At 48.3% G+C, this 27,447-nt stretch overlaps 1 protein-coding gene across 2 annotated transcripts in view; it reads right to left on the bottom strand.

Annotated features, from left to right (window-relative positions):
• The window catches only part of LOC129833972 (protein HID1-like), a 55,617-nt gene extending 28,485 nt beyond the window's left edge, over positions 1-27,132 (bottom strand). Inside the window, exons 1-8 of one of the 2 annotated variants that reach the window (XM_055898788.1) lie at positions 26,950-27,132; positions 25,704-25,853; positions 15,983-16,153; positions 13,531-13,647; positions 8,249-8,355; positions 7,331-7,447; positions 6,913-7,123; positions 2,163-2,219 (exon numbers count right to left, since the gene is read on the bottom strand). In XM_055898788.1, the coding sequence (XP_055754763.1) occupies positions 2,163-2,219; positions 6,913-7,123; positions 7,331-7,447; positions 8,249-8,355; positions 13,531-13,647; positions 15,983-16,153; positions 25,704-25,853; positions 26,950-27,015 (996 nt within the window). In that variant the 5' untranslated portion in view covers positions 27,016-27,132. Of the gene's footprint in view, positions 1-2,162; positions 2,220-6,912; positions 7,124-7,330; positions 7,448-8,248; positions 8,356-13,530; positions 13,648-15,502; positions 15,536-15,982; positions 16,154-25,703; positions 25,854-26,949 lie in introns of those variants that run through there. The other variant, XM_055898789.1, reaches the window with a different exon arrangement.
• Positions 27,133-27,447: the final 315 nt, after the last annotated feature.

Raw genomic sequence — 27,447 nt, 5'->3', positions numbered from 1 at the left:
TAAATACCTTTTTTGCCCGCTTTGAGGATAATACAGTGCCACTGTCACGGCCCACTACCAAAACCTGCGAGCTCTCCTTCACTGCAGCCGAGGTGAGTAAAACATTTAAACGTGTTAACCCTCGCATGTCTGCAGGCCCAGACGGCATTCCCAGCCGCGTCCTCAGAGCATGCGCAGACCAGCTGGCTGGTGTGTTTACGGACATATTCAATCAATCCTTAGCCCAGTCTGCTGTTCCCACATGCTTCAAGAGGGCCACCATTGTTCCTGTTCCCAAGAAAGCTAAGGTAACTGAGCTAAACGACTACCGCCCCGTAGCACTCACTTCCGTCATCATGAAGTGCTTTGAGAGACTAGTCAAGGACCATATCACCTCCACCCTACCGGACACCCTAGACCCACTCCAATTTGCTTACCGACCCAATAGGTCCACAGACGACGCAATCGCAACCACACTGCACACTGCCCTAACCCATCTGGACAAGAGGAATACCTATGTGAGAATGCTGTTCATCGACTACAGCTCAGCATTTAACACCATAGTACCCTCCAAACTCGTCATCAAGCTCGAGACCCTGGGCCTCGACCCCGCCCTGTGCAACTGGGTCCTGGACTTCCTGACGGGCCGCCCCCAGGTGGTGAGGGTAGGTAACAACATCTCCACCCCGCTGATCCTCAACACTGGGGCCCCACAAGGGTGCGTTCTGAGCCCTCTCCTGTACTCCCTGTTCACCCACGACTGCGTGGCCATGCACGCCTCCAACTCAATCATCAAGTTTGCGGACGACACTACAGTGGTAGGCTTGATTACCAACAACGACGAGACGGCCTACAGGGAGGAGGTGAGGGCCCTCGGAGTGTGGTGTCAGGAAAATAACCTCACACTCAACGTCAACAAAACAAAGGAGATGATTGTGGACTTCAGGAAACAGCAGAGGGAGCTCCCCCCTATCCACATCGACGGGTCAGTAGTGGAGAAGGTGGAAAGTTTTAAGTTCCTCGGTGTACACATCACGGACAAACTGAATTGGTCCACCCACACAGACAGCGTTGTGAAGAAGGCGCAGCAGCGCCTCTTCAACCTCAGGAGGCTGAAGAAATTCGGCTTGTCACCAAAAGCACTCACAAACTTCTACAGATGCACAATCGAGAGCATCCTTTCGGGCTGTATCACCGCCTGGTACGGCAACTGCTCCGCACACAACCGTAAGGCTCTCCAGAGGGTAGTGAGGTCGGCAGAACGCATCACCCGGGGCAAACTACCTGCCCTCCAGGACACCTACACCACCCGATGTCACAGGAAGGCCATAAAGATCATCAAGGACAACAACCACCCAAGCCACTACCTGTTCACCCCGCTATCATCCAGAAGGCGAGGTCAGTACAGGTGCATCCAAGCAGGGACCGAGAGACTGAAAAACAGCTTCTATCTCAAGGCCATCAGACTGTTAAACAGCCACCACTAACATTTAGCGGCCGCTGCCAACAAACTGACTCAGCTCCAGCCACCTTAAAAAATGGGAATTGATGGAAATTATGTAAAAATGTACCACCAGCCACTTTAAACAATGCCACCTAATATAACGTTTACATACCCTACATTACACATCTCTTATGTATATGTATATACTGTACTCTATATCATCTACTGCATCTTGCCATCTTTATGTAATACATGTACCACTAGCCACTTTAAACTATGCCACTTTATGTTTACATACCCTACAGTACTCATCTCATAGGTATATACCTGCAGGTATCTACTGCACCATGCCTATGCCGTCTGTACCATCACTCATTCATATATCTTTATGTACATATTAGTAGTTGCGGAATTGTTAGGTTAGATTACTTGTTGTTATTACTGCATTGTCGGAACCAGAAGCACAAGCATTTCGCTACACTCGCATTAACATCTGCTAACCATGTGTATGTGACTAATAAATTTGATTTGATTTGATCCATTGTGTTACCTTTTTTACTTTGGTTTATTTAGTAAATATTTTCCTAAATCTATTTCTTGAACTGCATTGTTGGTTAAGGGCTTGTAATAAGCATTTCACTGTAAGATCTACACCTGTTGTATTCGGCGCATGTGACAAATACAATTTGATTTGATTTGAAATGTGTGAAAAATATGACAAGAAGAAGAATGACTGTACCTCTTCCCTGTGAATCCTTGAAAGGTAGTTTACAAACAGGTTGTCAGGGCCCACAGACTGCAGAGAGACAGAGAGAAAAATTATGTAACAGCAACAACTGAGGGCCATGACAGGCCACTGGTCTCTGAAGGTGAATGTTAACACAATATATCATGACAGGCCCCTGGTCTCTGAAGGTGAATGTTAGCACAATGGATCATGGCAGGCCCCTGGTCTCTGAAGGTGAATGTTAACACACTGGATCATGACAGGCCCCTGGTCTCTGAAGGTGAATGTTAGCACAATGGATCATGACAGGCCCCTGGTCTCTGAAGGTGAATGTTAGCACAATGGATCATGACAGGCCACTGGTCTCTGAAGGTGAATGTTAACACAATGGATCATGACAGGCCCCTGGTCTCTGAAGCTGAATGTTAACACAATGGATCATGACAGGCCCCTGGTCTCTGAAGGTGAATGTTAGCACAATGGATCATGACAGGCCCCTGGTCTCTGAAGGTGAATGTTAGCACAATGGATCATGACAGGCCCCTGGTCTCTGAAGGTGAATGTTAGCACAATGGATCATGACAGGCCCCTGGTCTCTGAAGGTGAATGTTAACACAATGGATCATGACAGGCCCCTGGTCTCTGAAGGTGAATGTTAACACAATGGATCATGACAGGCCCCTGGTCTCTGAAGGTGAATGTTAACACACTGGATCATGACAGGCCCCTGGTCTCTGAAGGTGAATGTTAGCACAATGGATCATGACAGGCCCCTGGTCTCTGAAGGTGAATGTTAACACAATGTAACATGACAGGCCCCTGGTCTCTGAAGGTGAATGTTAACACAATGGATCATGACAGGCCCCTGGTCTCTGAAGGTGAATGTTAACACAATGTAACATGACAGGCCCCTGGTCTCTGAAGGTGAATGTTAACACAATGGATCATGACAGGCCCCTGGTCTCTGAAGGTGAATGTTAGCACACTGGATCATGACAGGCCCCTGGTCTCTGAAGGTGAATGTTAGCACACTGGATCATGACAGGCCCCTGGTCTCTGAAGGTGAATGTTAGCACAATGGATCATGACAGGCCCCTGGTCTCTGAAGGTGAATGTCAACACAATGTAACATGACAGGCCCCTGGTCTCTGAAGGTGAATGTTAACACAATGGATCATGACAGGCCTCTGGTCTCTGAAGGTGAATGTTAGCACAATATATCATGACAGACCCCTGGTCTCTGAAGGTGAATGTTAACACAATGGATCATGACAGGCCCCTGGTCTCTGAAGGTGAATGTTAACACAATATATCATGACAGGCCCCTGGTCTCTGAAGGTGAATGTTAACACAATATATCATGACAGGCCCCTGGTCTCTGAAGGTGAATGTTAGCACAATGGATCATGACAGAACCATGGTCTCTGAAGCTGAATGTTAACACAATGTAACATGACAGGCCCCTGGTCTCTGAAGATGAATGTGAACACAATGTAACATGACAGGCCCCTGGTCTCTGAAGGTGAATGTTAGCACACTGGATCATGACAGGCCCCTGGTCTCTGAAGGTGAATGTTAACACAATGGATCATGACAGGCCCCTGGTCTCTGAAGGTGAATGTTAGCACAATGGATCATGACAGGCCCCTGGTCTCTGAAGGTGAATGTTAACACAATATGTCATGACAGGCCCCTGGTCTCTGAAGGTGAATGTTAACACAATGGATCATGACAGGCCCCTGGTCTCTGAAGGTGAATGTTAGCACAATGGATCATGACAGGCCCCTGGTCTCTGAAGGTGAATGTTAGCACACTGGATCATGACAGGCCCCTGGTCTCTGAAGGTGAATGTTAGCACAATGGATCATGACAGGCCCCTGGTCTCTGAAGGTGAATGTTAACACAATGTAACATGACAGGCCCCTGGTCTCTGAAGGTTAATGTTAACACAATGTAACATGACAGGCCCCTGGTCTCTGAAGGTTAATGTTAACACACTGGATCATGACAGGCCCCTGGTCTCTGAAGGTGAATGTTAACACAATGTATCATGACAGGCCCCTGGTCTCTGAAGGTGAATGTTAGCACACTGGATCATGACAGGCCCCTGGTCTCTGAAGGTGAATGTTAACACAATGGATCATGACAGGCCCCTGGTCTCTGAAGGTGAATGTTAGCACACTGGATCATGACAGGCCCCTGGTCTCTGAAGGTGAATGTTAACACAATGGATCATGACAGGCCCCTGGTCTCTGAAGCTGAATGTTAGCACAATATATCATGACAGACCCCTGGTCTCTGAAGGTGAATGTTAACACAATGGATCATGACAGGCCCTTGGTCTCTGAAGGTGAATGTTAACACACTGGATCATGACAGGCCCCTGGTCTCTGAAGGTGAATGTTAACACACTGGATCATGACAGGCTCCTGGTCTCTGAAGGTGAATGTTAACACACTGGACCATGACAGGCCCCTGGTCTCTGAAGGTGAATGTTAGCACACTGGATCATGACAGGCCCCTGGTCTCTGAAGGTGAATGTTAACACAATGGATCATGACAGGCCCCTGGTCCCTGAAGGTGAATGTTAACACAATGGATCATGACAGGCCACTGGTCCCTGAAGGTGAATGTTAACACAATGTATCATGACAGGCCCCTGGTCTCTGAAGGTGAATGTTAACACACTGGATCATGACAGGCCCCTGGTCTCTGAAGGTGAATGTTAACACAATGGATCATGACAGGCCCCTGGTCTCTGAAGGTGAATGTTAGCACAATGGATCATGACAGGCCCCTGGTCTCTGAAGGTGAATGTTAACACAATGTAACATGACAGGCCCCTGGTCTCTGAAGGTGAATGTTAACACAATGGATCATGACAGGCCCCTGGTCTCTGAAGGTGAATGTTAGCACACTGGATCATGACAGGCCCCTGGTCTCTGAAGGTGAATGTTAGCACACTGGATCATGACAGGCCCCTGGTCTCTGAAGGTGAATGTTAGCACAATGGATCATGACAGGCCCCTGGTCTCTGAAGGTGAATGTTAACACAATGTAACATGACAGGCCCCTGGTCTCTGAAGGTGAATGTTAACACAATGGATCATGACAGGCCTCTGGTCTCTGAAGGTGAATGTTAACACAATGGATCATGACAGGCCCCTGGTCTCTGAAGGTGAATGTTAACACAATATATCATGACAGGCCCCTGGTCTCTGAAGGTGAATGTTAACACAATATATCATGACAGGCCCCTGGTCTCTGAAGGTGAATGTTAGCACAATGGATCATGACAGAACCATGGTCTCTGAAGCTGAATGTTAACACAATGTAACATGACAGGCCCCTGGTCTCTGAAACTGAATGTGAACACAATGTAACATGACAGGCCCCTGGTCTCTGAAGGTGAATGTTAGCACACTGGATCATGACAGGCCCCTGGTCTCTGAAGGTGAATGTTAACACAATGGATCATGACAGGCCCCTGGTCTCTGAAGGTGAATGTTAGCACAATGGATCATGACAGGCCCCTGGTCTCTGAAGGTGAATGTTAACACAATATATCATGACAGGCCCCTGGTCTCTGAAGGTGAATGTTAACACAATGGATCATGACAGGCCCCTGGTCTCTGAAGGTGAATGTTAGCACAATGGATCATGAAAGGCCCCTGGTCTCTGAAGGTGAATGTTAGCACACTGGATCATGACAGGCCCCTGGTCTCTGAAGGTGAATGTTAGCACAATGGATCATGACAGGCCCCTGGTCTCTGAAGGTGAATGTTAACACAATGTAACATGACAGGCCCCTGGTCTCTGAAGGTTAATGTTAACACAATGTAACATGACAGGCCCCTGGTCTCTGAAGGTTAATGGTAACACACTGGATCATGACAGGCCCCTGGTCTCTGAAGGTGAATGTTAACACAATGTATCATGACAGGCCCCTGGTCTCTGAAGGTGAATGTTAGCACACTGGATCATGACAGGCCCCTGGTCTCTGAAGGTGAATGTTAACACAATGGATCATGACAGGCCCCTGGTCTCTGAAGGTGAATGTTAGCACACTGGATCATGACAGGCCCCTGGTCTCTGAAGGTGAATGTTAACACAATGGATCATGACAGGCCCCTGGTCTCTGAAGCTGAATGTTAGCACAATATATCATGACAGACCCCTGGTCTCTGAAGGTGAATGTTAACACAATGGATCATGACAGGCCCCTGGTCTCTGAAGCTGAATGTTAGCACAATGGATCATGACAGGCCCCTGGTCTCTGAAGGTGAATGTTAACACAATGGATCATGACAGGCCCCTGGTCTCTGAAGGTGAATGTTAGCACACTGGATCATGACAGGCCCCTGGTCTCTGAAGGTGAATGTTAACACAATGGATCATGACAGGCCCCTGGTCCCTGAAGGTGAATGTTAACACAATGGATCATGACAGGCCCCTGGTCCCTGAAGGTGAATGTTAACACAATGTATCATGACAGGCCCCTGGTCTCTGAAGGTGAATGTTAACACACTGGATCATGACAGGCCCCTGGTCTCTGAAGGTGAATGTTAACACAATGGATCATGACAGGCCCCTGGTCTCTGAAGGTGAATGTTAACACAATGGATCATGACAGGCCCCTGGTCTCTGAAGGTGAATGTTAACACAATGTAATTTGAATTAAATGTGAGATACACACACACACAGACAGAGACACACACACACAGCATCACCCTCCCCCTGTGTGGAAGGGTCCTGGCCTTACATCCTGGTCCTCCATGCTGGAGGGAGAGGGGGGTCGGTGGGCCAGCCCTCCTCCATCGTGCTCCAGGGTGACGATGAGGATCTGCACGGCCTGCTCCACCAGCTGCTCCCGGTAGTCGGAGAAGAGCAGGTGATTGTAGGGGATGCCGTAGCCAACCGGGTCGTAGGCACACACCACGTTTACCAGGGAGGTGAAGAGAGGCAGGGCATGCCTGAGGTAGGTGGACAAAGGGCAAGAATCACTTGTGTCAGTTATTGTTAGGGGGAAATCATGTGGTTTGGTGTATGTTTGTATTGGATTGTGTGTGTGTGTGTGTGTGTGTGTGTGTGTGTGTGTGTGTGTGTGTGTGTGTGTGTGTGTGTGTGTGTGTGTGTGTGTGTGTGTGTGTGTGTGTGTGTGTGTGTGTGTGTGTGTGCACCTGTTTTCTGTGGAGCAGAAGAAGCTGACCCATGGGTTGAGGATGGTGTTGTCTGAGGACGGAGGGAGGTACATGGCCTCAGAGAAACAGGTTAGCAGCAGCCTTAGCAGCTCCGTCCTGAGTGGTCAAAATCATACATAGAAAGAGGTTCACTGTGGGGTAGAGTGAGAGAGAGTGAGAGACAGAGAGAGAGAGAGAGAGAGAGAGAGCGAGAGAGAGAGAGAGAGAGAGAGAGAGAGAGCGAGAGAGCGAGAGAGAGAGCGAGAGAGATGGTGGGGGTAGAGTGAGAGTGAGAGTGAGAGAGAGTGAGAGAGAGAGAGAGAGAGAGAGAGAGAGAGAGAGCGAGAGAGCGAGAGAGAGAGCGAGAGAGATGGTGGGGGTAGAGTGAGAGTAGGAGTGAGAGAGAGTGAGAGAGAGAGAGAGAGAGAGCGAGAGAGCGAGAGAGAGAGCGAGAGAGATGGTGGGGGTAGAGTGAGAGTGAGAGTGAGAGAGAGTGAGAGAGAGAGAGAGAGAGAGAGAGAGAGAGAGAGCGAGAGAGCGAGAGAGAGAGCGAGAGAGATGGTGGGGGTAGAGTGAGAGTAGGAGTGAGAGAGAGTGAGAGAGAGAGAGAGAGAGAGAGCGAGAGAGATGGTGGGGGTAGAGTGAGAGTAGGAGTGAGAGAGAGTGAGAGAGAGAGAGAGAGAGAGAGAGAGAGAGAGACAGAGAGAGAGAGAGAGAGAGAGAGAGAGAGAGAGAGAGAGAGAGAGAGAGAGAGAGAAAGAGATATTAGGGGTAGAGTGAGAGAGAGAGAGAGAGAGAGAGAGAGAGAGAGAGAGAGAGAGAGAGAGAGAGAGAGAGAGAGAGAGAGGATGGAAAGAGGATCATAAAGATCATCAGAACACAGACGTCAACATAAGGACTCTCATCACTGTGACTCACCTGTTGAGGTCGTGGATGTAGTTGAGTGGGGGGGACTGGGCGAACCCCACCCCTGCCTCCCAGATGTACTCACAGCTGTCTATGGTCTGCATATCCTCCACAGAGTCCTGTAGGATGGTGACATCGTCATGGGACCATCAATCCCAATAATACTGTGAAGGAGCTACTACTGCTCCCTACACCATCACATCATTGTTCAGTCATCTAAAACAATGAACACATCATATGAAGCAAACAACGAGTCAGTACACAATTTCACAAAAAGACCTAAGGTGGTCCTCTGTAGACCAGTTGGTAGAACATGGTGCTGTGTGGCTCAGTTGGTAGTGCATGGTGCTGTGTGGTTCAGTTGGTAGAGCACGGTGCTGTGTGGTTCAGTTGGTAGAGCACGGTGCTGTGTGGCTCAGTTGGTAGAGCACGGTGCTGTGTGGTTCAGTTGGTAGAGCACGGTGCTGTGTGGTTCAGTTGGTAGAGCACGGTGCTGTGTGGTTCAGTTGGTAGAGCACGGTGCTGTGTGGTTCAGTTGGTAGAGCACGGTGCTGTGTGGTTCAGTTGGTAGAGCACGGTGCTGTGTGGTTCAGTTGGTAGAGCACGGTGCTGTGTGGTTCAGTTGGTAGAGCACGGTGCTGTGTGGTTCAGTTGGTAGAGCACGGTGCTGTGTGGTTCAGTTGGTAGAGCACGGTGCTGTGTGGTTCAGTTGGTAGAGCATGGTGCTGTGTGGTTCAGTTGGTAGAGCACGGTGCTGTGTGGTTCAGTTGGTAGAGCATGGTGCTGTGTGGTTCAGTTGGTAGAGCATGGTGCTGTGTGGCTCAGTTGGTAGAGCATGGTGCTGTGTGGTTCAGGTGGTAGAGTACGGTGCTGTGTGGTTCAGTTGGTAGAGCACGGTGCTGTGTGGTTCAGTTGGTAGAGCATGGTGCTGTGTGGTTCAGTTGGTAGAGCACGGTGCTGTGTGGTTCAGTTGGTAGAGCATGGTGCTGTGTGGTTCAGTTGGTAGAGCACGGTGCTGTGTGGTTCAGTTGGTAGAGCACGGTGCTGTGTGGTTCAGGTGGTAGAGCACGGTGCTGTGTGGTTCAGTTGGTAGAGCACGGTGCCGTGTGGTTCAGTTGGTAGAGCATGGTGCTGTGTGGTTCAGTTGGTAGAGCACGGTGCTGTGTGGTTCAGTTGGTAGAGCACGGTGCTGTGTGGTTCAGGTGGTAGAGCATGGTGCTGTGTGGTTCAGTTGGTAGAGCACGGTGCTGTGTGGTTCAGGTGGTAGAGCACGGTGCTGTGTGGTTCAGTTGGTAGAGCACGGTGCCGTGTGGTTCAGTTGGTAGAGCACGGTGCTGTGTGGTTCAGTTGGTAGAGCACGGTGCTGTGTGGTTCAGTTGGTAGAGCACGGTGCTGTGTGGTTCAGGTGGTAGAGCACGGTGCTGTGTGGCTCAGTTGGTAGAGCATGGTGCTTGCACCACCAGAGTTGTGGGTTTGATTCCCAAGGCCACCCAAACATAACATGTATGCACACATGACTGTAAGTCACTTTGGATAAAAGTTTCTGCTAAATGGCAGATGTATTAATGATATGTATAAACCCTGGATAACTGACAGTGGGCGCTGTATTGAAGCCCCAGGGCAGCCATCTTGGTACTCCTCAATTGTAAAATCAGATTGTGGAAGCTATAGAAAAGCATGTATTAATGTCTATTTTCATTTTTGACACGTTTATTCTATTAGAGACACTATACTGCATACTTTTAAATTATATCATATGAGCTAAAGATACAAATTAAAATAACATAACATATAAAAAACATTTTCCTTTACGTATTGTTTTTTAGTACTAATGTCACTGTCCCCACTAACACAAGAAATACTTAAATACAAGTAATTTTGTCCTTGAAACATTTAATTGAAATACTGAAGAATTCCATTCATTCCTATGGAGGACTGATCCTTTATGGGGAGGAACAATATGGCCGACCGGTGGCTTCAAAGCCTCTCAACGGGCAAAACATTAGCATCCGCAATTCAGGGTTTATATATGTCAATGGTTTTAAGTAAAGTGCATGTGTGATGTCCATACCATAAAGATGATGCAGTTTATACACACAGGGATAATTACACACATATAACCTTGTAACTATAACCTTGTAATTCCAGAACAAGTTTTAGGCGGACATAAGCAGGATATACACGACAGACCTAAAATGCAACACATATCTCCTCTTTGCGAGTTTCCCCGTAGGTTGCTATGGGCCGCATTCCAATTCAGCTATTACTCAGTGACACAAAGAACTGTTTCTGTAGAGAGCAGTAAAACAGGTAGACTGATCCCAGATCTGTGTGTGCTGCATAGCCAGAACTGTTTCTGTACAGAGCAGTAAAACAGGTAGACTGATCCCAGATCTGTGTGTGCTGCACAGCCATAACTGTTTAGGGAGAGAGCGGTAAGACAGGTAGACTGATCCCAGATCTGTGTGTGCTGCATAGCCAGAACTGTTTCTGTAGAGAGCGGTAAGACAGGTAGCCTGGTCCCAGGTCTGTCTGGGCTTTTGCCTACTACTCCATTGTCATTGTCAAGCATGACAATTTAATAAGAAAGTAGAAACAGACTGGCACCCAGGCTACAAGACAGGTACTAGGATAATCTCTGAAATCTCAAGAGACTCAGTTGATTGGTCAGGTAGGGTTGCTGTCTGACTAAGACCAGGAAGAAGGAAACAGTCTCTATGACCCTTTCACCTTTCTAGACAGAGAGGAATGCACGGGGGGAACCTTTCAAGCATAGTCTCAGAAATGCCAGACCTAGGGCAACTCACGGTAAGCTGTAACACTGGTACATTGTAGGAGGCAACCCATCTGTCTACAGAGACTAGGTCAAGCAGCAGAACTAAGCAGACGATCCAGTATTTCCCTGAACAGCATTGACAGTATTGAAGACAGTTGGTTGGAGATGGATAGAAGTGACATTATGTAAACCTGAAGACATCATGGCTGTATATGGTGCAGCTACCCTCAATTGTCTCGCCAGGGCCTTCATTGGCTGAATCAGGTCTGTTACAACAGTGTTGAAGCAAAAGCCTGTAGACCAAGTAGCTCTCCAAAAAAGCAATTTGACAGTACACTCATGGGCAATGTTGCCTCTAAACCACTCGCATATGCGGCCGCCCACCTCCTCCAGGACTGCTTTGCAGAAGAAATGCCAGGCAGTGTGGAGACGCGAGAGATTGAACTTAAGTGAGTTTGCCCCATTAGTTTGCACACTATCGATCAGCGATTTTTCTGTGATCGAATCAACATTATATCAGCCCCTTTTCAATGCAACAAACCGAAACAGATCTAACTTTGCAAGATTGATTCTGTGATTTTATTGTAGGCCGAGCCTCAGCGCAACGGAGAGTAGAATTCTATTGGCAGCCCACGAGCGGTCTTTCAATCACCCGCGAGCGGTCTTTCAATCACCCGCGAGCGGTCTTTCAATCACCCGCGAGCGGTCTTTCAATCACCCGCGAGCGGTCTTTCAATCACCTGCGAACGGTCTTTCAATCACCCGCGAGCGGTCTTTCAATCACCCGCGAGCGGTCTTTCAATCACCCGCGAGCAGTCTTTCAATCACCCGCGAGCGGTCTTTCAATCACCCGCGAGCGGTCTTTTAATCACCCGCGAGCGGTCTATTAATCACCCGCGAGCGGTCTTTCAGTCACCCGCGAGCGGTCTTTCAATCACCCGCGAGCGGTCTTTCAGTCACCCGCGAGCGGTCTTTCAGTCACCCGCGAGCGGTCTTTCAGTCACCCGCGAGCGGTCTTTCAATCACCCGCGAGCGGTCTTTCAGTCACCCGCGAGCGGTCTTTCAATCACCCGCGAGCGGTCTTTTAATCACCCGCGAGCGGTCTTTCAGTCACCCGCGAGCGAATGCGCTTTTCAGATCAGTTCAGATCAGAGCTTGTGTGCACATTTCTTTTTATTCTTTAATTCATTTTATTTCGTAAAGTGGTTATTTGCAATTTAAAGTCACCTTGGACCATGGTGTTACAGACCAAAATAAATGATTACTTAATGTCAAGCCCTTCATAATGTAAAAACGTTTTTAAAAGTTTCATGCAATGTAGGTCTGCATTTAACACCACCTACAGGCTACTGTCGGCTATATCATAGAAATCAAAAGCTATTTCCATGTGAAAATGTTATGGGATTTGCTCCATTGGTTTTGTTGGTAGGCCAACATTGTGCTCCAATAGCCACTATAGCCTATTGGCTACTGTCTAAAACTGTAAAAGATACAGCCTATTGGCTACCGTCTAAAACTGTAAGGGTACAGCCTATTGGCTACCATCTAAAACTGTAAGGGTACAGCCTATTGGCTACTGTCTAAAACTGTAAGGGTACAGCCTATTGGCTACCGTCTAAAACTGTAAAGGTACATCCTATTGGCTACCGTCTAAAACTGTAAAGGTACAGCCTATTGGCTACCGTCTAAAACTGTAAAGGTACATCCTATTGGCTACCGTCTAAAACTGTAAAAGTACAGCCTATTGGCTACCGTCTAAAACTGTAAGGGTACAGCCTATTGGCTACTGTCTAAAACTGTAAGGGTACAGCCTATTGGCTACCGTCTAAAACTGTAAAGGTACATCCTATTGGCTACCGTCTAAAACTGTAAGGGTACAGCCTATTGGCTACCGTCTAAAACTGTAAGGGTACAGCCTATTGGCTACCGTCTAAAACTGTAAGGGTACAGCCTATTGGCTAGCATCTAAAACTGTAAGGGTACAGCCTATTGGCTACCGTCTAAAACTGTAAAGGTACAGGCTATTGGCTACCATCTAAAACTGTAAGGGCACAGCCTATTGGCTACCGTCTAAAACTGTAAGGGTACAGCCTATTGGCTACCGTCTAAAACTGTAAGGGTACAGGCTATTGGTTACCATCTAAAACTGTAAGGGTACAGGCTATTGGTTACCATCTAAAACTGTAAGGGTACAGCCTTAATGTTTACTGTAAACGCGCGCTGGAAGTTGCACAAAATTCTCACAAGGTTCAAGTTTTCGCTCACAAAACAAACATTATTCTCAGTACCCCACTTCAAGACCTCTTTAACTGAGGAATGTGGTTGTTTTTTATCATTGTGTTTTGTGTTTTTGTATTTTCTTGGTGTATTTCCTATGCTGCTGTGATTGGGTAATTGTTGTGTAATTGTTAAGCTGCAGGGCTCCCTTGTAAAAGAGACCTTGGTCTTAATGGGACTCCCTGCTAAAAGAAAGGTTCAACCAAAATGAATAAGCAGTGGATCCGTTGAGAGTACTTACAGGTCCTCTCCGGTGGCTGTTCACAGTGAAGTCAGGACAGAATAGCAGGTCGGCCATGGCCAGGAGCAGAGACTCAGCCAGTGGACGAGCTCCTTCATCATCATCCATCTCATCTGTCTGTAAAGGAGGACGGAGGGGACAGGAGGATGGAGTGGACAGGAGGATGGGGGGACAGGAGGATGGAGTGGACAGGAGGATGGGGGGACAGGAGGATGGAGTGGACAGGAGGATGGGGGGACAGGAGGATGGAGTGGACAGGAGGATGGAGTGGACAGGAGGATGGGGGGACAGGAGGATGGGGGGACAGGAGGATGGTGTGGACAGGAGGATGGAGTGGACAGGAGGATGGAGTGGACAGGAGGATGGGGGGACAGGAGGATGGGGTGGACAGGAGGATGGGGGGACAGGAGGATGGAGTGGACAGGAGGATGGGGGGACAGGAGGATGGAGTGGACAGGAGGATGGGGGACAGGAGGATGGAGTGGACAGGAGGATGGAGTGGACAGGAGGATGGAGTGGACAGGAGGATGGAGTGGACAGGAGGATGGAGGGGACAGGAGGATGGAGTGGACAGGAGGATGGAGTGGACAGGAGGATGGAGTGGACAGGAGGATGGAGGGGACAGGAGGATGGAGGAGGCAACATTAAACCCCTCTACACTTTGTTACCCTCTATAGCGAACAGAAACATCTTTGGTAACAGCACTGACAACGACTTTCATTTTCATGTTATTTTCATTCTGATGAAAAGTAAACCCAGAAACTTCTGAATGAAGTGTTTGTCAAACCATCCTGACATTTCTGAATGTCTAATGAGGAACTAGAGTTCTACTGAACTTTTAGGATGCTAGTTCCTCTTATCTTCCCATGTAGGAAGAAACAAAGTAATCAGGAGAGGTAGAATATGCACCTGGGAGATGTGTTTTTCTCTCATCGTCATGATGTATTAGTGTGTTGTGTTCATTAGGCAGCTGATGGAAGAACTGCCAGGGACTACCTACACTTGTCCAATAAGAAAACGTTGTGTGCCCAAATGAACACAGCCATGGTGTACTATGGGTGAAACATACCATCTACTGGAATGAGGAAACTAATTAGTCAGATGAATGAAGTATTTAATTTTTTTTGTTATCAACAGAAGCCAATTTCCTCCCACATATCCACCAGTCTCACTTGGCTGCAGTGCAGGGACTACAGACATCTAAGACTCATTCATGTTGAGATGACAAATTAACAGGACTGGTATTTTTACTAACATCTTCCATGAAGCGTTTGTAAAATGGAACAGTGGGTAGAGTCTGTCTAGCCTGGTCCCAGATCTGAGACCAGACTAGTATCTGTTGAATATGGGACAAAACACTGGTGCTTGCAGCAGCTATGTGGGTGTTAGCTGCAATAAGAGGTTAGCCTACACTGATCTGCAGCCATAGGGATTATCATTTGAAATCTCACTACCGGCAACATTTTCATAGTGCAAAAGCACTGCGCAAATTAAATCACGCCCCCCGATTATAATGAGGGTTTACGGTCATTTGAGCCAGTTTCCTACAGCAGGAACATAATCCTGCAGCAGCAGGAAATGTGAATTATTATGTGGATTATAATTAATGGACATGTTTGTAAGGGTTGATATATTTTTATAAGGGAAAATCAAGTCGGAAATTTGCAAAGTGGAAATTACACATTTCAGAAGCCTTTTTAAACCACAAATACACTACAAATTAAACATTTACTGCATTGCAAAAAAGTTATTCTGCAACAGGGTGATCAAATTAAGATCTTACATCTGTGCTGTAAGTGTATCTTAAACTCTAGCCAACTCTACATACAGTATACTCCTATTTTTAACTCCCACACACCCACCGCCCACTCCCCACAGCTCTTCCAGCACCAGGCACAGTGGATCAGAAAAACCACCCACTCCCCACAGCTCTTCCAGCACCAGGCACAGTGGACCAGAAGAAGCCACTCACCCCAGTTCTTCCAGCACCAGGCACCATGGACCAGAAGAACCCACTCACCCCAGTTCTTCCAGCACCAGGCACCATGGACCAGAAGAAGCCACTCACCCCAGTTCTTCCAGCACCAGGCACCATGGACCAGAAGAAGCCACTCACCCCAGTTCTTCCAGCACCAGGCACCATGGACCAGAAGAACCCACTCACCCCAGTTCTTCCAGCACCAGGCACAGTGGACCAGAAGAAGCCACTCACCCCAGTTCTTCCAGCACCAGGCACAGTGGACCAGAAGAAGCCACTCACCCCAGTTCTTCCAGCACCAGGCACAGTGGACCAGAAGAACCCACTCACCCCAGTTCTTCCAGCACCAGGCACAGTGGACCAGAAGAAGCCACTCACCCCAGTTCTTCCAGCACCAGGCACAGTGGACCAGAAGAAGCCACTCACCCCAGTTCTTCCAGCACCAGGCACAGTGGACCAGAAGAAGCCACTCACCCCAGTTCTTCCAGCACCAGGCACAGTGGACCAGAAGAAGCCCCTCCAGTCTTGGTCCTCAAAGATGTAGGGCAGGATGCGGGTCAGCATACGACTACAGTTCAGAACGATCTGTTTCTCCTTCTCCGAGGGGCATCCTGACTCTGCTGCCTGCACCAACTTCTCTACAGCCTGGGGGAGAGATGGCCTTGGTGTTATAAATACGGCCTGGGGGAGAGATATAGCCTGGGGGAGAGATATGGCCTGGGGGAGAGATATGGCCTGGGGGAGAGATATAGCCTGGGAGAGAGGTATGGCCTGGGGGAGAGATATGGCCTGGGGGAGAGATATGGCCTGGGGGAGAGATATGGCCTGGGGGAGAGATATGGCCTGGGGGAGAGATATGGCCTGGGGGAGAGATATGGCCTGGGGGAGAGATATGGCCTGGGGGAGAGATATAGCCTGGGGGAGAGATATGGCCTGGGGGAGAGATATGTTCTGGGGGAGAGATATGGCCTGGGGAGAGATATATGGCCTGGGGAGAGATATGGCCTGGGGGAGAGATATAGCCTGGGGGAGAGATATGGCCTGGGGGAGATATATGGCCTGGGGGAGAGATATAGCCTGGGGGAGAGATATGGCCTGGGGGAGATATATGGCCTGGGGGAGAGATATAGCCTGGGGGAGAGATATGGCCTGGGGGAGAGATATAGCCTGGGGGAGAGATATAGCCTGGGAGAGAGATATGGCCTGGGGGAGATATATGGCCTGGGAGAGAGATATGGCCTTTGGGAGAGATATGGCCTGGGGGGGAGATACGGCCTGGGGAGAGATACGGCCTGGGGGAGAGATACGGCCTGGGGGAGAGATATGGCCTGGGGGAGAGATATGGCCTGGGGGAGAGATATAGCCTGGGGGAGAGATATAGCCTGGGGGAGAGATATAGCCTGGGGGAGAGATATAGCCTGGGGGAGAGATGTGGCCTGTGGGAGAGATATGGCCTGTGGGAGAGATATGGCCTGGGGGAGAGATATGGCCTGGGGGAGAGATATGGCCTGGGGGAGAGATATGGCCTGGGGGAGAGATACGGCCTGGGGAGAGATATGGCCTGGGGGAGAGATATGGCCTGGGGGAGATATATGGCCTGGGGGAGAGATATGGCCTGGGCATTATAAATATTGGCAATGACTCACAAAGACACAGACATGTACGCATGCACATAAACACAGTCACTCATGATCAGATACAGTACACAGAAAAATGACATTAATCACATCAGCAATGTTTACTACATTACACTGAGTCATACTAATATTCAATTCATCACATGCACAAATAAAAAAATGAATGAATCAACACATTTCGTTACAGCAAATAACCCTTCCAAAACACTATCCACTATTCACTCCAGCAGGTTGAAGTCTATGTCTGGCTCGTGTTAATCAGGATGCAACATAGCAACACATTTTGCCAAGGAAAACAAGTGATTGATATTGGACTAGTTCTGGTAGTACCTCTCTGCTCCACTCTGTTTTCTTTCATGCTGTACCTACAGAACACAGCCATGATGTTACAGAACACAGCCATGATGTTACAGAACACAGGCATGATGTTACAGAACACTACCATGATGTTACAGAACACAGCCATGATGTTACAGAACACAGCCATGATGTAACAGAACACAGCCATGATGTTACAGAACACAGCCATGATGTTACAGAACACAGCCATGATGTTACAGAACACTGCCATGATGTTACAGAACACAGCCATGATGTTACAGAACACTGCCATGATGTTACAGAACACAGCCATGATGTTACAGAACACAGCCATGATGTTACAGAACACTGCCATGATGTTACAGAACACAGACATTATACAACGGGTGGGTCTAATCCTGAATGCTGATTGGTTAAAACCGCATTCCAGCCAGTGTCTATTCCACAAGTTACCACCAGCTAAATCTATGACGTTAAAATGGCTATTTACTCTGTTCCATCTGACTGCGCAATCCACTGTCTCATCAGCCCAGCCAGGCAATTTATCAACTTGATCTCCACTATAAAAAGCATCTAGACATTATCTCACATTTCTTTATGACTAACATGTAGTTTTCAACAGGAGATTTGTATAAACTTGTTGTCTCTCCCACATCTGAAACCTTGTTTCAATATTCAAATCTCCAGCTGTCCCACTGTAATGAACGTGTTGGGAGTCGGGACGAGACAGACAGGCAGCTTTTCTAAGCCGGTCAAAATCATGAATCAGTATCATTTTTATAGATATATACAGAGAAATGTCATTAGAAAACAGGTCAAACGAAATGAAGTGCAGCTAGTTTTCTGTCTTTCCAGCTTCAGTTTGAAGTGATTGTGTTGTTGGCTCCTCTGAACAACAGGGTCCTGACCAGAGAGCACATGTTCTATGCCAGGCGAAACCGCACCACATTAACTCATTGTTATGGATATATCCAAATAAATGTCACTAGAAAACCGCTTAAACAAATGCAAAACCAGCTACATTGCTGTTATTCTGGCTGCAGTGTTTGACGCAACTATAAGTTAGCCGTATCTCTTGCTCGCTAGCTAGCGAGCAAGAGATAAGAACGTTGCCAGCCAGTAAGGCAATGGAACATCTAGAACAAACTCATCTGTGGCATTGTGTTGTGTGACACAACTGCACATTTTAATATGGCCTTTTATTGTCCCCAGCACAATGATCATGCTGTTTAATCAGCTTCTTGATATGCCACACCTGTCAGGTGGATGGATTATCATGGCAAAGGAGAAATGCTCACTGACAGGATATAAACAAATTTGTGCTCAAAATTTGAGAGAAATAGTTTTTTTTGTGCGTATGGAAAATATTTCTGGGATCTTTTATTTCAGGTCATGAAACATGGGACCAACACTTTACATGTTGTGTTTATATTGTTGTTTAGTGAAGTTTGTTAACATCATGTCTTTTAATTCACTCACAGTCTTTCAAGAAGATCTAAATGTTCCCATGAAACTGACTGAGATCAAGTGATCGGCATGCAGATACAATTTGGATGTTTCACCTGTAAAACGTGAAGACATCACGATTAACAGTGATTATGGCTTATTTTGAAAGAAAGCCCCCCCAGCACCAACAGTCTGTCCTGTTCAACCTCTCCTTCGTATCATCTGAGATCCCCAAGGATTGGAAAGCTGCCGCGGTCATCCCCCTCTTCAAAGGGGGAGACACCCTGGACCCAAACTGTTACAGACCTATATCCATCCTGCCCTGCCTATCTAAGGTCTTCGAAAGCCAAGTCAACAAACAGATCACTGACCATCTCGAATCCCACCGTACCTTCTCCGCTGTGCAATCCGGTTTCCGAGCCGGTCACGGGTGCACCTCAGCCACGCTCAAGGTACTAAACGATATCATAACCGCCATCGATAAAAGACAGTACTGTGCAGCCGTCTTCATCGACCTGGCCAAGGCTTTCGACTCTGTCAATCACCATATTCTTATCGGCAGACTCAGTAGCCTCGGTTTTTCTAATGACTGCCTTGCCTAGTTCACCAACTACTTTGCAGACAGAGTTCAGTGTGTCAAATCGGAGGGCATGTTGTCCGGTCCTCTGGCAGTCTCTATGGGGGTACCACAGGGTTCAACTCTCGGGCCGACTCTTTTCTCTGTATATATCAATGATGTTGCTCTTGCTACAGGCGATTCCCTGATCCACCTCTACGCAGACGACACCATTCTGTATACTTCTGGCCCTTCCTTGGACACTGTGCTATCTAACCTCCAAACGAGCTTCAATGCCATACAATACTCCTTCCGTGGCCTCCAACTGCTCTTAAACGCTAGTAAAACCAAATGCATGCTTTTCAACCGTTCGCTGCCTGCACCAGCACACCCGACTAGCATCACCACCCTGGACGGTTCCGACCTAGAATATGTGGACATCTATAAGTACCTAGGTGTCTGGCTAGACTGCAAACTCTCCTTCCAGACTCATATCAAACATCTCCAATCCAAAATCAAATCGAGAGTCGGCTTTCTATTTCGCAACAAAGCCTCCTTCACTCACGCCGCCAAACTTACCCTAGTAAAACTGACTATCCTACCGATCCTCGACTTCGGCGATGTCATCTACAAAATAGCTTCCAATACTCTACTCAGCAAACTGGATGCAGTTTATCACAGTGCCATCCGTTTTGTTACTAAAGCACCTTATACGACCCACCACTGCGACCTGTATGCCCTAGTCGGCTGGCCCTCGCTACATGTTCGTCGTCAGACCCACTGGCTCCAGGTCATCTACAAGGCTATGCTAGGTAAAGTGCCGCCTTATCTCAGTTCACTGGTCACGATGGCTACACCCACCCGTAGCACGCGCTCCAGCAGGTGTATCTCACTGATCATCCCTGAAGCCAAAACCTAATTTGGACGCCTTTCCTTCCAGTTCTCTGCTGCCTGCAACTGGAACGAATTGCAAAAATCTCTGAAGTTGGAGACTTTTATCTCCCTCAACAACTTTAAACATCTGCTATCCGAGCAGCTAACCGATCGCTGTAGCTGTACATAGTCCATCGGTATATAGCCCACCCAATTTACCTACCTCACCCCCCATACTGCTTTTATTTATTTACTTTTCTGCTCTTTTGCACACCAGTATCTCTACTTGCACATGATCATCTGATGATTTATCACTCCAGTGTTAATCTGCTAAATTGTAATTATTCAATGTATTGCCTACCTCCTCATGCCTTTTGCACACATTGTATATAGATTCTCTTTTTTTCTACCATGTTATTGACTAGTTTATTGTTTACTCCATGTGTAACTCTGTGTTGTTGTCTGTTCACGATGCTATGCTTTATCTTGGCCAGGTCGCAGTTGCAAATGAGAACTTGTTCTCAACTAGCCTACCTGGTTAAATAAAGGTGAAATAAAAAAAATAAAAATAAAAATTAGAGAGCCCCCCAGCACCAATAGTCTGTCCTGTTCCATTAGAGTCCCCCAGCACCAACAGTCTGTCCTGTTCCATTAGAGCCCCCCAGCACCAACAGTCTGTCCTGTTCCATTAGAGCCCCCCAGCACCAACAGTCTGTCCTGTTCCATTAGAGCCCCCCAGCACCAACAGTCTGTCCTGTTCCATTAGAGTCCCCCAGCACCAACAGTCTGTCCTGTTCTATTAGAGCCCCCCAGCACCAACAGTCTGTCCTGTTCCATTAGAGCCCCCCAGCCTCAACAGTCTGTCCTGTTCCATTAGAGCCCCCCAGCACCAACAGTCTGTCCTGTTCTATTAGAGCCCCCCAGCACCAACAGTCTGTCCTGTTCCATTAGAGCCCCCCAGCACCAACAGTCTGTCCTGTTCCATTAGAGCCCCCAGCCTCAACAGTCTGTCCTGTTCCATTAGAGCCCCCCAGCCTCAACAGTCTGTCCTGTTCCATTAGAGCCCCCCAGCACCAACAGTCTGTCCTGTTCCATTAGAGTCCCCCGGCACCAACAGTCTGTCCTGTTCCATTAGAGCCCCCAGCACCAACAGTCTGTCCTGTTCCATTAGAGCCCCCCAGCACCAACAGTCTGTCCTGTTCCATTAGAGCCCCCAGCACCAACAGTCTGTCCTGTTCCATTAGAGCCCCAGCACCAACAGTCTGTCCTGTTCCATTAGAGCCCCCAGCACCAACAGTCTGTCCTGTTCCATTAGAGCCCCCCAGCACCAACAGTCTGTCCTGTTCCATTAGAGCCCCCAGCACCAACAGTCTGTCCTGTTCCATTAGAGCCCCAGCACCAACAGTCTGTCATGCTCCATTAGAGCCCCCCAGCACCAACAGTCTGTCCTGTTCCATTAGAGTCCCCCAGCACCAACAGTCTGTCATGCTCCATTAGAGCCCCCCAGCACCAACAGTCTGTCATGCTCCATTAGAGCCCCCAGCACCAACAGTCTGTCCTGTTCTATTAGAGCCCCCCAGTACCAACAGTCTGTCCTGTTCCATTAGAGTCCCCCAGCACCAACAGTCTGTCCTGTTCCATTAGAGCCCCCCAGCACCAACAGTCTGTCCTGTTCCATTAGAGCCCCCAGCACCAACAGTCTGTCATGCTCCATTAGAGCCCCCCAGCCTCAACAGTCTGTCCTGTTCCATTAGAGCCCCCCAGCACCAACAGTCTGTCATGCTCCATTAGAGCCCCCAGCACCAACAGTCTGTCCTGTTCCATTAGAGCCCCCCAGCACCAACAGTCTGTCATGCTCCATTAGAGCCCCCAGCACCAACAGTCTGTCATGCTCCATTAGAGCCCCCAGCACCAACAGTCTGTCATGCTCCATTAGAGCCCCCAGCACCAACAGTCTGTCCTGTTCCATTAGAGCCCCCAGCACCAACAGTCTGTCATGCTCCATTAGAGCCTCCAGCACCAACAGTCTGTCATGCTCCATTAGAGCCCCCAGCACCAACAGTCTGTCCTGTTCCATTAGAGCCCCCCAGCACCAACAGTCTGTCCTGTTCCATTAGAGTCCCCCAGCACCAACAGTCTGTCCTGTTCCATTAGAGCCCCCAGCACCAACAGTCTGTCCTGTTCCATTAGAGCCCCCAGCACCAACCGTCTGTCATGCTCCATTAGAGCCCCCAGCACCAACAGTCTGTCCTGTTCCATTAGAGCCCCCAGCACCAACAGTCTGTCATGCTCCATTAGAGCCCCCAGCACCAACAGTCTGTCATGCTCCATTAGAGCCCCCAGCACCAACAGTCTGTCCTGTTCTATTAGAGCCCCCCAGCACCAACAGTCTGTCCTGTTCCATTAGAGCCCCGCAGCACCAACAGTCTGTCCTGTTCCATTAGAGCCCCCAGCACCAACAGTCTGTCATGCTCCATTAGAGCCCCCAGCACCAACAGTCTGTCCTGTTCCATTAGAGCCCCCAGCACCAACAGTCTGTCATGCTCCATTAGAGCCCCCAGCACCAACAGTCTGTCATGCTCCATTAGAGCCCCCAGCACCAACAGTCTGTCCTGTTCTATTAGAGCCCCCCAGCACCAACAGTCTGTCCTGTTCCATTAGAGCCCCCCAGCACCAACAGCCTGTCCTGTTCCATTAGAGCCCCCCAGCACCAACAGTCTGTCCTGTTCCATTAGAGCCCCCCAGCACCAACAGTCTGTCCTGTTCCATTAGAGCCCCCCAGCACCAACAGTCTGTCCTGTTCCATTAGAGCCCCCAGCACCAACAGTCTGTCCTGTTCCATTAGAGCCCCCAGCCTCAACAGTCTGTCCTGTTCCATTAGAGCCCCCCAGCCTCAACAGTCTGTCCTGTTCCATTAGAGCCCCCCAGCACCAACAGTCTGTCCTGTTCCATTAGAGTCCCCCGGCACCAACAGTCTGTCCTGTTCCATTAGAGCCCCCAGCACCAACAGTCTGTCCTGTTCCATTAGAGCCCCCAGCACCAACAGTCTGTCCTGTTCCATTAGAGCCCCCAGCACCAACAGTCTGTCCTGTTCCATTAGAGCCCCAGCACCAACAGTCTGTCATGCTCCATTAGAGCCCCCCAGCACCAACAGTCTGTCCTGTTCCATTAGAGTCCCCCAGCACCAACAGTCTGTCATGCTCCATTAGAGCCCCCCAGCACCAACAGTCTGTCATGCTCCATTAGAGCCCCCAGCACCAACAGTCTGTCCTGTTCTATTAGAGCCCCCCAGTACCAACAGTCTGTCCTGTTCCATTAGAGTCCCCCAGCACCAACAGTCTGTCCTGTTCCATTAGAGCCCCCCAGCACCAACAGTCTGTCCTGTTCCATTAGAGCCCCCAGCACCAACAGTCTGTCATGCTCCATTAGAGCCCCCCAGCCTCAACAGTCTGTCCTGTTCCATTAGAGCCCCCCAGCACCAACAGTCTGTCATGCTCCATTAGAGCCCCCAGCACCAACAGTCTGTCCTGTTCCATTAGAGCCCCCCAGCACCAACAGTCTGTCATGCTCCATTAGAGCCCCCAGCACCAACAGTCTGTCATGCTCCATTAGAGCCCCCAGCACCAACAGTCTGTCATGCTCCATTAGAGCCCCCAGCACCAACAGTCTGTCCTGTTCCATTAGAGCCCCCAGCACCAACAGTCTGTCATGCTCCATTAGAGCCTCCAGCACCAACAGTCTGTCATGCTCCATTAGAGCCCCCAGCACCAACAGTCTGTCCTGTTCCATTAGAGCCCCCCAGCACCAACAGTCTGTCCTGTTCCATTAGAGTCCCCCAGCACCAACAGTCTGTCCTGTTCCATTAGAGCCCCCAGCACCAACAGTCTGTCCTGTTCCATTAGAGTCCCCCAGCACCAACAGTCTGTCCTGTTCCATTAGAGCCCCCAGCACCAACAGTCTGTCCTGTTCCATTAGAGTCCCCCAGCACCAACAGTCTGTCCTGTTCTATTAGAGCCCCCCAGCACCAACAGTCTGTCCTGTTCCATTAGAGTCCCCCAGCACCAACAGTCTGTCCTGTTCTATTAGAGCCCCCCAGCACCAACAGTCTGTCCTGTTCCATTAGAGTCCCCCAGCACCAACAGTCTGTCCTGTTCCATTAGAGCCCCCAGCACCAACAGTCTGTCCTGTTCCATTAGAGCCCCCAGCACCAACCGTCTGTCATGCTCCATTAGAGCCCCCAGCACCAACAGTCTGTCCTGTTCCATTAGAGCCCCCAGCACCAACAGTCTGTCATGCTCCATTAGAGCCCCCAGCACCAACAGTCTGTCATGCTCCATTAGAGCCCCCAGCACCAACAGTCTGTCCTGTTCTATTAGAGCCCCCCAGCACCAACAGTCTGTCCTGTTCCATTAGAGCCCCCCAGCACCAACAGTCTGTCCTGTTCCATTAGAGCCCCCAGCACCAACAGTCTGTCATGCTCCATTAGAGCCCCCAGCACCAACAGTCTGTCCTGTTCCATTAGAGCCCCCAGCACCAACAGTCTGTCATGCTCCATTAGAGCCCCCAGCACCAACAGTCTGTCATGCTCCATTAGAGCCCCCAGCACCAACAGTCTGTCCTGTTCTATTAGAGCCCCCCAGCACCAACAGTCTGTCCTGTTCCATTAGAGCCCCCCAGCACCAACAGCCTGTCCTGTTCCATTAGAGCCCCCCAGCACCAACAGTCTGTCCTGTTCCATTAGAGCCCCCAGCACCAACAGTCTGTCCTGTTCCATTAGAGCCCCCCAGCACCAACAGTCTGTCCTGTTCCATTAGAGCCCCCCAGCACCAACAGTCTGTCCTGTTCCATTAGAGCCCCCAGCACCAACAGTCTGTCCTGTTCCATTAGAGTCCCCCAGCACCAACAGTAGGTCTGTTTTGTTTCTGATAGGCAGTTTCTAAAGGAAGCAGCGAGTCGGAGAGGGGAAGGGAGGACGCCTTGCTTCTTTCCTGCATCCAAGAGCAGCGGGCACTGACTCACTGACAGACGCCTCTGCCAGTCAGCCAGCTACTCAAGAAAAGCTGCAAAGTTTCATAACAATATCGATGTGGAATGCACTTGATGTTAGTACAGCTTGCATCCAGTACCTAAAATAAATGTGTTTAGTCTTAGAGTGCGTATCTGAATATGTTTTGTAGGTTTCCCAGACAGATTAAGACTAGTCCAGTTCTAAAAAACATTCTCAATGGAGATTCTCTATTGAACGAGCTTTTTAGTCCATGAGTATAGGCTTAATCTGTGTCTGAGAAACCTTTCTGGTTCAACTGCTGCAGCCCAGTGCAGTTCCACTTCCATAACATCCTCATCATCATCATCCTTCTACCTTATAGCAGAGGGTTGCCAGATTGGAGGGGGACTCCTCCCGAACAGCTCGGATCTCTGCGGCTGGCACCAGGGCAAAAACATCCTGCACAGTGGTGGCAGTGTCAGCCCAGAACTGGTCCCAGAAGGCATCGTCTGTGGCCTCCACTGGCTGTGGAAAATGCATGTATCTGCTTTTAGACTACATTTCCCACCACCCATTGGGCTCGTCTAGGCTTGCTCCAATCTGACTAATGATAACCTATTACATTGGGTGTAAAAACAGAATGTATAACAGTGTCATAGAAAGCAATAGGGTAATGTAATGTAATGAATATCAAATCACACAACAAATGCATTCAGTATCAACAAATAGATCAATAAGGATACTATGACATAAAGAGGGCTAGAATAATAGAGATAAATATATGATGACAATAATGTCACCTCATTCTAGTGACTAGGTTTCATGTCAACACAAGTTAGCAGATGGGGAAACATAACAACCTATCTCTTCCTAATTGCTGTTAGTCTATACAACAACAGGAAATATGAGCTGCTCTAATCTCTGCAAATAACAGTACACCTGCCACATCTGTGGGCGGTGGGAGAAAGGACGCCTACGTCATTTGACCATCGAATAAGATAATAAGATAAGATATGTGTTATCGGTGATCTATAAGAATCCAAATATAAAATGTAACATCTTAAACAACAAGTACTCTACTTGGCTAAAAACTGTGCTGCCTGTTTCTCATGTCACCGATGATAAGGCCTGCAGAAGGGAGTTATGATCATACAGACAGTGAATAGACACTGTCTATTAAACAGCGAAAAGGGGGTGTTTGGGTATGCTATAGGTTTATGAGCCCACTTTTCATTTAATGCAGAAACCTAATGCAAAATAGAAACACCCCAAAATAACAATAGGACAGAATAAGGCATATGAGGGATTTAAAACAGTAGCGTGTCACTGCTATCATTGCGGGGGATTTGATTATAACCTAACAAAACGCATGATCAAATACGCCAAGCATTTCATGACGTGCGGGAGGATATTTGTTTTAAACAAATATCTCAATATAGACCTATGCATTGAACATCGACGGTCTATATGCAGCCTGTATCTTTTGTTTTCCTATAGAGCCCTTATCCTTCCTAGTGATATACAACCAGCTATTGCGCTCTTTCTGTGGTCGCTATTTATACTCAAATATTTTCCTATTTCTCAGCGTTGGCCTATAATAAATATTTCAAAGGTACCCAACCTGTGTTTTGGTTGTCAGCTGTATCACTGCTTTCCTGAAGTTCAGTTTAGAATCGGTGTTACCCATTTTGATATTCCTTTATATACTACAGCGTTGTTGATGCCGTGAATCCCTACTAATCTTGTTCACCTCTTTCCTCCGCTTGAGTCACTCGCGGAGGCGTTTTTACGTCACTGGCTGGCTAGCCTTTTACACTGGGCTCTAAACTTCCGGGTTCTTCAAGAGGACAATAATCACTATGCCTATCATAAGATAAAATGTAATACATATTATACAGCGAACCCTTGTACCTGGTATAATATCATTAAATTTTAGGGTTATCTCTTTAAAAATATATTAATGGAATGCAATTTACAATACAACAATGAGGGGTTTTATTCTATACAACCTCTTTGATTCAAATCACTGTTACAATATTGATATAATTGGTTACAATATGCATAATTGTAACAATAAGATATTGTAGCATTGTATCAATCATTGTATTTACAGTGGCTG

Source organism: Salvelinus fontinalis, chromosome 34, assembly GCF_029448725.1.
Source record: "Salvelinus fontinalis isolate EN_2023a chromosome 34, ASM2944872v1, whole genome shotgun sequence".
Taxonomy (NCBI): domain Eukaryota; kingdom Metazoa; phylum Chordata; class Actinopteri; order Salmoniformes; family Salmonidae; genus Salvelinus; species Salvelinus fontinalis.
This window is presented reverse-complemented; position numbering and strand designations above follow the sequence as displayed.